The 13320-nt window shown below is 31.7% G+C and overlaps 2 protein-coding genes across 3 annotated transcripts; one reads left to right on the forward strand and one right to left on the reverse strand.

The window, feature by feature from the left end:
* Nucleotides 1-698: 698 nt before the first annotated feature.
* SRPK4 (ser/arg-rich protein kinase 4) lies at nucleotides 699-5116 on the forward strand. 2 transcript variants are annotated; one of them, XM_089744011.1, is made up of 5 exons: nucleotides 737-755; nucleotides 908-1134; nucleotides 1611-2582; nucleotides 4298-4345; nucleotides 4443-5116. In XM_089744011.1, exons 2-5 carry the CDS (start codon nucleotides 925-927, stop codon nucleotides 4878-4880), a joined length of 1668 nt encoding a protein of 555 aa, XP_089600137.1. In that variant the 5' UTR covers nucleotides 737-755; nucleotides 908-924; the 3' UTR covers nucleotides 4881-5116. The 2 variants fall into 2 exon arrangements, with proteins under 2 accessions (XP_022743388.2, XP_089600137.1); XM_022887653.2 differs by having other exon boundaries at nucleotides 699-1134.
* Nucleotides 5117-6247: 1131 nt separating this feature from the next.
* LOC111294373 (sulfite exporter TauE/SafE family protein 4-like) lies at nucleotides 6248-9465 on the reverse strand. Its single transcript, XM_022887654.2, has 12 exons — nucleotides 9075-9465; nucleotides 8818-8977; nucleotides 8320-8520; nucleotides 8152-8213; nucleotides 8007-8055; nucleotides 7865-7920; nucleotides 7684-7770; nucleotides 7546-7596; nucleotides 7223-7462; nucleotides 7056-7149; nucleotides 6802-6942; nucleotides 6248-6701 (listed from the first exon to the last, which is right to left on the reverse strand). The coding sequence occupies exons 1-12, from the start codon at nucleotides 9222-9224 to the stop codon at nucleotides 6619-6621; spliced, it is 1374 nt and encodes a 457-aa protein (XP_022743389.2). The 5' UTR covers nucleotides 9225-9465; the 3' UTR covers nucleotides 6248-6618.
* Nucleotides 9466-13320: the final 3855 nt, after the last annotated feature.

Consider the following 13320-nt stretch of genomic DNA (forward strand, 5'->3'; position numbering starts at 1 on the left):
AAAATTCAATTTAAATTTAAATCAAATTTTAAAAATTTATAATTTTATATAATTCAAAAAAATTAAATTAAATCCAAATAGATCCGTTATTATTCTTAATTAAAATTTAAAATTATTAAATATTACGTTTTAAAAGTGACAACTTATGAATAAAATTTTAAATACATAAATTTATCACTTTATTAGTCTATCAACCTTTAGTTTGATATAAATTTCTTAAGCTATATATAGCGTATACTTACCCACACAACCACTCCTTGACGAAAAAAAAATGCACACAGCAATAGAAATCTTTAAAATAATAAATACTTATATTATTTTTCAATATTTTGGATAACTTTTTATTTTTCACATCATAAATATATTTATTAACTATTTTCATAAATAAAAAATAGTACTTTTTTTTTTCTTGTTTCAAGCGGATGATTTATTAATCAACATTAACAATTTTGTCACTTATGTAAGACTGACCTGAAAAGAAAACCCACCCAAAAAGAAAAAAGAAAAAAAAAAAAAAAATGAAGAGCCGCACTCCAATCATTAAGGATATTACGATGATGACGACGATGACATCTCACTGAACTCTCACTGAACCAATCTCATCAGCGCACAGAATCCCAGCCCGTCTTTATACGCCACGTATTAAAAAAAACCCCCCAAAATTAAAAAGAAAAGAGAAATCCCCAACATTTCGAAGTCCGTTTACCGGGGTTAACACTCCCGCACAAACAACAGAAGCCTTTTTCTTTTTCATTGTAAAAGATAAATTATTTTTCCTTAATCCAAACAGAAAATTTTTTTTCCTTTCTATATCTTAACAGTAGCTGCAAGATCTAGTGATCCTGCTGAATCTGATCGAGACGTTGTTATTTTTTTAATAAAAAATTATTTATTTATTTATTTTTAGATTTGGAAGAAAAGGGAATGGGGGACAAGGAGGATCAAGAAGAGTGGAGCGGAAGTGAGAGCGGGGATTACACGTCGGAAGATGAAGGGATGGATGATTACAGGCGAGGCGGTTATCACGCCGTTAGAATCGGAGACACTTTCAAGAACGGACGTTACGTCATCCAAAGCAAGCTCGGTTGGGGCCATTTCTCCACCGTCTGGCTGGCTTGGGACACTCAGCTCTCTGTACACACCTCTATCTCTCTCTCTCAAACTCTATAGCTTTATGTTACTCCGTTTCTCTAGTTGATCAGGTTAATTACACCGTCGTATTAAGTAAATCTGCGTAGTTTACTCAAGAAATTAGCTTTTGCTTTTAGCTGTAATTATTTTGTTTCTTTCAGTAATGTTTCATTAATCTGGTTTCTCGATCCTGTAATTGAAGATGAATTGTCTTAAAAAGGCCTTTTTAAAATTTTATTTTTGTTAATATTGTGTTAGATTTATTGCCTAGAAAATAAAGGAGAAAAATGCAGGATTATAAAGAATAAAATAAAAGCATTCATCGCAAGTAATAAATTTGTTTGATTGATCACTTTCAAGTTTTGATGATGAAACAGCAGAAATATCACTAGGAAATGTAATTTATTCTCTTTGAATTTAAGTTAAATGCTTTGCATTTTTTTCCTCTTAGATTTTGATAATTTGTTTTTAAACTACAGCGTTATGTAGCTCTGAAAGTACAAAAAAGTGCACAGCACTACACTGAGGCGGCAATGGATGAGATAACAATCTTGCAACAGATTGCAGATGGGGATAAAGAGGATAAAAAATGTGTAGTGAAGCTTTTGGATCATTTTAAGCATTCAGGTCCGAATGGACAGCATGTTTGTATGGTGTTTGAGTACTTGGGGGATAATCTTTTGACGCTCATCAAGTACTCTGATTATAGTGGCATCCCTATTCATATGGTTAAGGAGATATGTTTCCATGTTCTAGTGGGTTTGGATTACTTGCATAGAGAGCTTTCCATTATACACACTGATCTAAAACCAGAAAATATTTTACTGTTGTTAATGATAGATCCTTCTAAGGACCCGAGAAAGTCGGGCACTCCTCTCATCCTTCCTAATAGTAAGGACAAGATGGTGCTGGACTCTTTAAAGTCTATGAATGGAGATTTGAGTAGAAATCAGAAGAAAAAGATTCGGAGAAAGGCTAAACGAGCAGCTCAGGGGTGTGTGGAGAAGGAAGCTTCTGCAGAAGCTGATGCGGATCCTGAAACATCTGGTGCAGCTGAGTCATCTCCCAGTGAAAAAGCAAATGTGGGTACTGTTGAAGAACGTCCCACTAATTCTGGCAATTTTGCGAATAGATTATCTGATGGTGCTGGTACGAAGGATACTGGTCAAGCAAGTCAAGGTAATAAGAGAGGAAGCCGCTCCTCAAGGCGGAAACTGTTGGCATCAGTTGACTTAAAGTGCAAATTAGTTGATTTTGGGAATGCATGTTGGACATATAAACAGTTTACGAATGATATTCAGACAAGACAGTATAGGTGTCCTGAGGTGATCCTGGGATCTAAGTATTCTACTTCAGCTGACCTTTGGTCATTTGCTTGCATTTGTTTTGAGCTTGCAACTGGAGATGTACTCTTTGATCCTCATAGCGGTGATAACTTTGACAGAGATGAGGTATTTTCTTTTAATGCTGTTATAAAATATACTGTATGTGTTTTTTTTAAGTTTCTCAATCTCTCATTATGAATGCTCATTCAAGATGTTTGAAGGTTGTGGTACACTTGTAAAGTTAAAATAATTTATTTCCTTGTTTTTGGAAAGGAAAAAAAGTACTCAGTGCATCTGAAAAAGAAAAGAGATGCTATAAACAGGGACAAAAGTGTGCTTTTCTTTTGCATGTTGTTGAACTTGTAGTTAAACAGGGGGAATTTTCCTTGGATTCATTTACATTTTACTTATCTGTACTATGATAATCACATTCCTTTGATTTGGTTCCCTGGCTGAAATGTTGAAAGTTGGTTATTAAGTGGACACAGTAAGACTTTGTTAGGCTATTTGTTTTGTTAAAGAAGGATGAGAAATGAAAAGAGTGAAAATAACAGAGGTGTGGTGAACTGAAATTTTGTTTCTTCACTTCTGGAGAGATTTAAAAAGTGCAGTGGCAGAAAACTCTCCTCTTGGCTATTCACTTATAGTTTCATTTAGCTGTTTCACTTCACTTTTCTCCACGTCTCTTGATTCAAAAATGCTTTGAATTTTGGTATTCATTTCCACTATGTTGTAACCTTAAATTATATGTATTTAGTATTATATTATTTGGAAATGATAACTGAACAGAATGTAAGTTTATCCATGTTTGACAATAAAAGTTTAATGATCAATGGACGGTCATTTTTCTGACAGCGGTTAATCTCAAGTCGTTTTTCTGTCATTCCCACTATGGGAGTCTTGTTGGTCTGTAGTGCCATGCAATTTTGCTTCCCTTTTTTGGAAGCTCAACTCAATTTCAGAAGAATAACATTGATTTGTCATACATTGATAAGCTCATGATTATGCAAGGATATTGTTATAGAGCAATATGAGTGGAGAGAAGTGCTTCTATATCTATTGGGCTTGTTAGTTTGGGTGACTTACGTGCTTCTATATCTAAGTTTTATTTTGGTATTTATGTACTGGAAAGGGGTCACAGTCTCATGCAACTGTCAGAATAGTGACTGCTGAATGCAATTGTTTCAGGTCTGAGTTTTGAAAGTGCTCTCTTGCAGCTGAAAATGCTGAATGATTGAATAGCATATGTGGATTACCTTTAATTGTTCTTAAATCTCTGGAGTGTGCCATCACAGTTTGCAATATGTTAATAACAATTTTTTATATTTGGGAATATTAATGTTTTGTATATGCTTTGGTGTATACATGTATGTGTGCATATGTATACTTTTATAAGGGATCTTGGCATATTATGACTTCTTAGTTAAGCTGTCTGTTTTTGTTTTACTTGTCTAAAGACTGGTTTAATTTATCTTGAAGCACATTTTTTTTTTTTATTTAGGATTTAGGATTTGTCTATTTCAAATTCAGGTCTGAGTTCAATTATAGGAAGACAATGAGCTATTTTTTCACCATTAAACATGAGCTGGTTTTGGGTCTTTTGAATTGTTAACGGAAATTGCATAATGAAAAGCATGGACTTTTAGGAAAATATGTTATTTTTTATTTGCATTAAAAATCTTCTAAAAGTGCTATAGAGCTGGTTTGAACTTGAAAACTTCCAAAATAAATAAACTGAAAAATTGTTTATTGTAGTTATGTTTTGATTCTGCTTTCATTTGAACAAGCTATGAACAAGATATTTGCTCTGATGAATCTAACATTTTATCCCATCTGTTCAGGACCACTTAGCTTTGATGATGGAGCTTCTAGGAATGATGCCACGCAAGGTGAGAGTAATCTTTCCTAGTGTAATCTTTTTTATCTATTACGAAGTTTGCTTTATTAATCTCTTGTATTCATAAACCACGTATGGAACTATGTCAGATTGCCTTGGGTGGACGATATTCACGGGACTTCTTTAACCGATATGGTGATTTGAGGCACATTCGTCGGTTGCGTTTCTGGTCCTTGAATAAGGTCCTTGTTGAGAAGTATGAATTCAGTGAGCAAGATGCAAATGACATGGCTGACTTCCTGGTTCCAATCCTTGATTTTGTACCTGAAAAGCGTCCCAGTGCTGCACAGTGCGTTCTTCATCCATGGATCAATGCAGGCCCCCGACTCTTAGAGCCATCAGCATCTCCATCACAAATCCAAGTTGCAGATACTGACATTTCTGAGAAAAAGAAGAGAGAGATGGATGATAGAGAGGCAATGGAGGTCGGAATGGGGAATATTGCCATCAGTGCAGATTCTAAACCTGCCAAAGATCTCCCTTCTTCTTCCAAATCCTCCAAGGCAGCAACAAATTATTCTAGGTAGGACTCTCACCTACGTTTGTAGAAGCCTGCACCTTTCTGTTTTTCTGCATAGACTAGTTTTGTGCCCAAAATCTATGCATAGGACATGCAATTCTTTTAAAACATATATATTTTTTTTACAAAATATAACTGAAATTACATTCAAATATATTTGTTGGAATATCAAGATGAATTTGCACTCATGTATTGGGTAATTTTATATTTATGAACTTGATTTGGTCTGGTCCTTGGAATTTATTTGTATTTCTCTTTGGTTCTGGTGTTTGTTGCATTGGATTACCACTTCAATTGAGAAATTCCGGGGTTATAAATAGTTTTATAAGGTGTCAAAATAGTTTTGTGTAGAAATATGGTAATTAGTGTTTTATTTTATTGTAGTTCCACACTTCTTTTAGTCTGAAAAAATAACTGAAAAAAAAAAACAAAAAAGCAAATTTCTTGTTTAATTAGTGTTTTCCAAAAATGGCTCGAAATTTAAAGAGACACAGAATAATGACAATGGCATAAAAATTAGGTATTATTTTAATTATGAATTTTGCTAAGGATTCTTTTTTAAATTAATATAGTAATGTTTTTATATTAATTGCGGCAGTTGACAAGTATGCTATGAATTTCAATGCATTTAGAAAATAAATATTTAATTTAATAACTTTAAAAAGTGCTCTTAAAAATTTCATGACATATTTGTTTCAAACCATTATATTTTCATAATTTGTATAATTTAAAATACTATTTTTGTTTAATTAATTTTTTTCAATGAATTTTAGCTATTTTCATGTAAAATAAATATTTAATTAGATATAATAGAAGGGTAAATGTTTGTTTGAGATATTGGAAAAATATATATAAACCTTTTTAGTATTTTAGTCTAACATTTTCAAAATATTTTGTTTTGGGGAAAAAAAGGAAAAAATAAAAATGGAGTGTTTAATTAGCTGAAAGATCTTGGATTTGGTATGCACATAACACTATCAAACAAATGAGGCAGGTTGAGTATGACATTCGGCTTTAGGCCTTTTGGGTTAGTGGTTAGGTGATTTGAAATTCTAATTTTAAACCCATGTTATTCACATTCTGCAGCCCTAATTATGTCTAGTCTTTTTTTTTTTTTTTTGGAAATTTGATGTTGGATTTTATGATCGGATACTTAGTATGAGATTTCTTTTTATATTTTATTTTTATTATTATTTTTATTATGATTATGCTAAATTATATAAAAAAATTAATTAAAATTATCATTATTATTACATATAATTAATATTTATGCCTCATTTGCTCAAATAACACAAAAAGGTGAATACTATAATTTTAATTTACCAAACCTTGAACAAATATGCAATTGCACAATACGGAATTCAGAAATGCTGCTGCTGAAAGTAATGTGTGATAAATGAAGAAGGGGGTGTTAGCCAGGAGCTAACACTCTCAGTCCATACAAGTCTGCAGAAAGACAGACAGACACTTTAACAGACAGTTGGATGAATATCATGGAGTTGTTGGTGTTAGCCAGGAGCTAACAGTCGCAACCCACACTTTTGTCTGCAGACACTGAACGTTGGGTTGGTCAACAAGGTGATGGGCAAAATCCCATTTTCATTATTATAAACTTAAACTCTAGCTGTGTTTGGGAAGAATCGAGAGTTTCTTGCCCATCCTGTAGAACTTTCTTGCTTTCCTTCCTAAATTGTCAATTTCCACACCATCCTTTATTCAATCTTCTGAAGCATCTTTGTCAATGATCATTGACTGCTGCAAAAATCAAAAAATCCCATGAACTCATGGTTTTGTATCATTCGAATGCTTGTCCCAATGCCAATGACTCCTGTTAAAGACATCAAGAACACAATATCAGTTATCAATTTCGAATTTTGACAGGAAATTTAAGTGGAATAATTGAGTTCTGATGATAGATAAGCTCATACCCATTATGAGAGCACTTGCAAAGATGACACTAGATAGGATGAATACAATAAGTGAAGCTCTTTTAAGGATTGTTACGAGTTTTCTTACAAAATACTGTCCCCAGAAGCCAGCCAAAACAGATACTCCCATCAAGTACAACGCTGAAAAAAGTAAAAAAATTTGATGACATTATGATCAAATAAGAGATGTGTTGCCAAAGGGGCTGTCAAGGAGTTTCTGCAAAAGAAAATGGGGGAGAACAACCAACGCTTACCAAAGGGGATAGGGAACCTCTTAAGCAAATAGAATTCCACTACGGATAAGGATGAAGAGAACATCATTACAAATGTTGCTGTTGCGCTAGCCACCTGTTGATAAAAAACAGGACAGGTTTTATATTTATAGAATGATGATGGTGATGTAACCACAAGTCAAACTTACCTGTGGAATCACACCAATCTCCACGAGGAGAGGACCCAAAATGAATCCTCCACCAGAACCAAGCAAGCCCCCAACGATGCCTCCCAAGATGCCACAGAGTGCACAAAATGCAATGTTAAATGGACTCCATTGAATTGAAGCTTCACAAATTGCTTCTGTGTTCCCTGTGCTCATCCTCTTCTTGTGTTCTTTGTATAATTTGGTTGCTTCATATCCAAAAACCAAAAATGCTACGGGGAACTGAAATAAAAACATAAATTTTTTTTCAAGCATTGAATAAAGATAGCATAGATTTTGCAATGTTTCATCAAACAAGGGGTTACCTGTAAGCAGAACAGAAACCAATACAAAGTGCTACAAGCAACCAAATCATTCTGCAAAAAAAGGTAACATGAATCATGAGCATTTTAAAACAGCATTGAGATTGAAAGAGTGGAAGCAAAGATAGACTGTTAGCTCGCCTTGATGATTTGGATAAGTGTGAAAAGGACCCAAACAGTAGCCAGAACCGAAAGCCTTTTCCACCTTAGATTGAAACTTAGTATTTGCTGGAATATAAAGGAAGTCAAATTCATTTTCTCCCATCTTGAGGGATGGAATAGTATCAAACATCATAAAATTTTAAATTCCTGATTCACTAACCAGTTTTGATTTCTCTTCTTTTGGAACCAATGGTACATACTCTGCATCTATCTGCACTGAAATTCAAAAATTAAAGAAAAAAATAAATATCTTTCAAATCTGTCTAAAGATAAATACACAAGGCATCTATAATGTATCTTACATTCACCCCTGGAATTAACTAGATTTTCTTGTTGCCTGGTAAGTTCTTTCTGCAATTTTTACAAATTAAAACGAAAAAAGGGTTAAAATGGTGATAATTTCTTTTTGTAAATGACTTGACATTCACACAAATAATTGAAAGGTACCTTTAAGATAGTCTCTGCCTTCCACATTTCAACTCCCTTATAGAAAGACCTTGAGGATGTACCTAAATAAACAAGAAGAAACAGTCATTTCAATGTCAATAAAGATAATCAAATCAGCACAACGATCAACAGGAAAATAATGAGGGCAAGTTGGATTGTTGAACAGACCTAAGAAGAGTATGATGATGAGCACAGTAATGAGCCAATAAGGAAAAACGACGCTCAAGGCAACCCCAACAGTGATGCCAAGCATCAACATAGGCTGGAAGAAAAGAGCAAGATCATAGTCAATGATGGGCACTTCCTTTGTTGGATGTGGCACTCGAAGATTGTACCAAACTGATGATGCTGATGCCGCCATTATCATGCCTGCAGCCATTCATATAAAAATCTGATGTTAGAAAAATAACTCTGTTAAGTAAAAAGGTTTGTTCAATATTTTCTTCTTCAGTAATCAATCTGAAGTTGATTGAACCACTTCAGTCAACTCTTTGTTGACTTGTGCTCCTCCTTGGCTACAATGAATCGAGATTAATTATTAAACAAAGACAAATTCCTCAATCATTTTTTTTAATATAAAAGAAAGTGTGATCTCTTTAAAAGTCATTATTCCATTGAAAGCAGGAAGATAGAACAGATAGAATACATTAAGAAATGAAAAGTTACATTTGGAAAGAGCAGCAGCAGATTTGGCATCAAATCCAACAATCAAAGTAAGCATTGGAACAAAAATGCCTCCTCCTCCAACCCCACCCACCGTTCCAAATGCTGATCCTAGAAATCCTATCACTGTTGCCAATACAATCCTCCAGTTCAACCCCAATGCCTGGCAACCAAACAAAAGAAAAAACCCATCAAGTAAATCAACACCATTGAAAGCCAGAATATAAAATAAAGATTGTGAGACAAAGAAAAATACTTACAGGCCAAACTTTATCAGCGGTGGATAAATATGGGGAGTGGAAGAGTGTTGAGTTATAGTTCATGGTGTTGTTCTTGTTAATCAACAGTGCAGAGAGAATGGCTACTGAAAAACCTGACAGCAGATATAAAAGTAATCCTTTGATAGCCATGGCTCAATTCGAGATTTATGTTGCTTTTCAGAAACAACAACAACAAAAAGCGGCAACCCTGACCACTACCACAAACTAAGAAGTGAAGAAACAAACAACTCTTCTTTCTAGTTCTAGAACCAGAACAACCTGTTATACGTTACTCTGCCTTGTGTTTCAAACAAAGAAAGAACAACATCGGACCTTAAAAACTCAAAAGACAAAAAGAAAAAAAAAACCGCCACAGAAAAACTGATAGAATGAAAAAAGAGAATTAAGACGTCATTTTATAGAATTAGAGAGAGGTAGCCTCACATTCACATGCATGTGCTGGGGCCCTTAGGGCAGGCAGATGAGAAAGAACTTGCCAGGACCTTTTATACCAAATCACACATGCATCTCCACGTGGCTCGATCAGGGTGGTGAACACCTTCATTGCTGCTTATATTGAAGAGAAGGAAATATCCCAAAAAGGAAACTAGTACAAAATTTCCAAATAAAAGAAAAGGTATTCAAATTTCTTACGACTATTGTTCATAGGTATCTTTGTCTTGCTAGAAATTCAGTTCACTGATAGGATTGAAAAGTCAGAAAATAAAGAAAATCCCATTGGTGCCAGCGCAGCTAATGATTAACGCACCGTTGTGGGCCCAAAATTTTATTTTTTTCTGAATAAAAACATAAAAGCCCCTCGTTTCTATTTGATTCATGACCATGGTTGCATGGCCGCATGACTTACTGTTTTTTGTCTCTGATTTAACCTGAGCGGCTAGATGGACCAACCAGTCAGTCAAACCACAGAAATTTAATTCGAATTTGGATACGTTTCTAAAGAAAAATTAAAAGACAAAAATTAAACTAAATCAATCAATTTGGTGACCACTGTCTTCTCCTTAAGCGCTGTACAGAATAGTCTCAAAGAAATTCCAAGGCGTGACCTTAATTCAAAATTTGAAATGACATTTGTGGAATAAGAAAAGATTATCTTTCCAAAAAAATAGGAAAAAAATTAATTGTGTAAATTAAATCGTATATATATGGGAATAAATCTGAAAATATGGAAGTGATTAAAAGAGTTTCCAACTAATGATGCTACTTTTGATGGTAAGTTTAGCTGGTCAGCCGTACGTGTTCATTGAGCCATTTAGGGTAACATTAACAAACACGAGTTATGCTTCTAAATTTAACCATTAAAAAATTTTCAAAATGAATCTTGAAGGAAATTTTCAAGGTTAGTAGTTCGAATTACATTCAATATTTATTAAGTTGAAAACTGATTTAATTTAAAAAATAATCTTAATTATAAAATTTTAATAATAATGTATTTTGTTTATACTAAAAAAAATCGTATAATTTTAAATATAACGAAGTTATTTAAATGAATTTTACATATTTTATTAAAAGCAAGACTTAATTTTTATGGAAAGGCTAAAATAATTATAAAAAATTATTGAATTTTTTTATTTTATTTAAATAAATCTTTATGTTTTTATTGTACTTAAGTAAACCTTCAGTATTTAATTTACACTCAAATAAATTTTTAATTTTCATCCAAATAAACTTTTGACCGTTAATTTATATTTAAATAAACTCTTAATATAATACACAATACATGTAAGATATTAGTTTCTTACAAACATTAATATTTGAAGTAAAAACTTGACTATATATAAAGAGAACCAGAAAAAAATTACAATAATTAGTTTGAAATAAATGTTTATTTTGACACAAATTAAATATAAAGACTTATTTAAACATTCATTATATTCGAATTTAACTTGAAATAAAAATTCAAAAATTTTTAATTAAAATAAAGATTTACGATTATATGCAAAAATTTCAATAATTTATAGTACTAAAAGTCAATGATACACAATTGAAAATTTGTCTAATTATAAAGATTTTTATCTAGGTGATAAAATTCAAGGATTTTAAAAGTATTTTAGCCTTATGTAAATCATATCTTGCCTTTGATTAGAAGAAGCGTAAATATCTAATTTAATTAAAGATTAAAAGCTAAAAAAGAAATGGCCTGCTTGCAATTGAAAGATTTTTTTTTGCTTTGTAATGTAAATTTTTATTGGAGGAAAAGCCAAGCAAAACCAAATCGCTGCTTCTCTAAGCTAAACAATAGGTTTTTGCTAAGCAAAAGGAAACCCCTAAGCTACATGTTATCGTTCTTTTTAAATTATTTAAATATAAAAAATTAAAAATATTTATTAATTTATGATCTGTGCATTACACAAATTAATTTTACTAACCACGTATGAAAAATTTTACTAAACTCTACAAAAAAAAAAAAAAGGAAAAGGACATAAATTCCATATTCATAAGAAAGAGACCCGAGCCAAGGGCCAAGATGGTGATTTGTAATATGAATAAATGTTGACAGAGAAAATAAATGATCAAAACAGCAAACAAACCTGTGAATCAGAATTGCTAAAACTACTTTGTGATTATATATAGCCATAGTAATAAGGCTCAAGCTTCATGTCTGGCTGTGAGACTGCGACCCTGACATCTATACATTTACACCTCACAAAGAATTTGTCCCAATGTAGAATTAATGCACCGATCTTTCCCGTATGATTACAACTTGCATTCTGTCTAGACATTCCAATTCGAATCCCATGAATTTCGATACAATTTAATTTTATAGAGTCGATTTTTTTTTTAAATTAAGTTTCAGATAGGATATTATTAAAAAAAATTTTTGAGTCGGATCAAGTTCGGATTTTAAGTAAATCCGATCCGATATTATATTAAAAATTATTTTTTAATTTATATATATAATTATATATTTATATTTTAAAAATAATATTTTATATATTTAAAAATAATATTTTATTAATTTTGAGTCGGATACGATTTATACAATATTAAATTTTGGGATTTTATTCGGGTATTAAAAAATAAAAAAAAATTTAATTGAATCAAGTACAAATTTACGATTATAAAATCAAATCTGATTCAGAACGAACAAAAACCTATCCCACCTCGACCCGTTATCAACCTTAATTATGTCTTATTTTTATCATTGTACTTATCATTTGAATTAATCAAATATTTATTTTTTTAAAATTTTAATATATATTTTTTAATTTTTTTATTCTATTATGTAATTAATTAAAAAATATTACACGTCTAAATTATACAAATAATAAAAAAATAGAAGGCAAATATCCACTTAATTTAATGCCCTCACAATAAGCTCCAAAAATATTCCTTCTCTCCATCTTTTTCCGCTTTACTTTATCGTGGACCGACCAAAAAAATGCGCGTGCCTTGCTGTATGGTTCTATGAAAACCGTCAACTTCAATGATGCATGCGTTTCTTTAAATTACGTGTTATTCTCCAAAATCCTATCCTGAAAACCATCTCAAAACTGATACTTAAACTAATTAATTACAATAACCTTCTTAAACTGATACTTAAACTAATTAATTACAATCCTTCCTTTATTGAATGTTTTGAAAATTTGAAGTTTTATTTTCAAAATTTATTGTGTGTGAATTTATTTTAATTTTATATTAATTTGTTTACTGATTAATTAATTTATTTGATTAATTCATTAATTTTTTGTATTAATAATTTAATCCAAATCCCTCCTTCGAAAAGCAGACTTGTTTTTCGTCTTTGTATCGAAATAAACTGAAGAAAAATCTTCTCTCTCTGCTCAATAATTAATGGGTACCTAATTAAGACGATTTAAATATGATAAAGTGAGTTAGGTACCTAATTAAGACGATATAAATATGACGTATAGTTAGTAGCTGTATAAATAATATGTTTATTAATTATAATCAAGTGGTGGCCAAAAATGGAATAATTATAATGAAATTCTTTGAGACATTGGAAGATAACATGCCACACCCATCAAAATCCATCCACCGATAATTTGAATTTCTTTGGCGGCTGCCGCTCAATTATTAGTGACATATAAGCAGAAGATCGATTTCTTTCTCAGATTAAAAAACTTTCAAAAACGACGGCGGATAAAGGTGACATGACCAGTAATTAATAATTAAAATTGACATTTTTATTTGTATTTGCAGCACATTATAATATTTAATATAAAACTTTTGTTACTATACATTTAATTCTATGCTAATGGAT

This window comes from Durio zibethinus, chromosome 14 (genome assembly GCF_047325235.1).
Source record: "Durio zibethinus cultivar Kanyao isolate XHJ-2024 chromosome 14, ASM4732523v1, whole genome shotgun sequence".
Classification (NCBI taxonomy): Eukaryota; Viridiplantae; Streptophyta; class Magnoliopsida; order Malvales; family Malvaceae; genus Durio; species Durio zibethinus.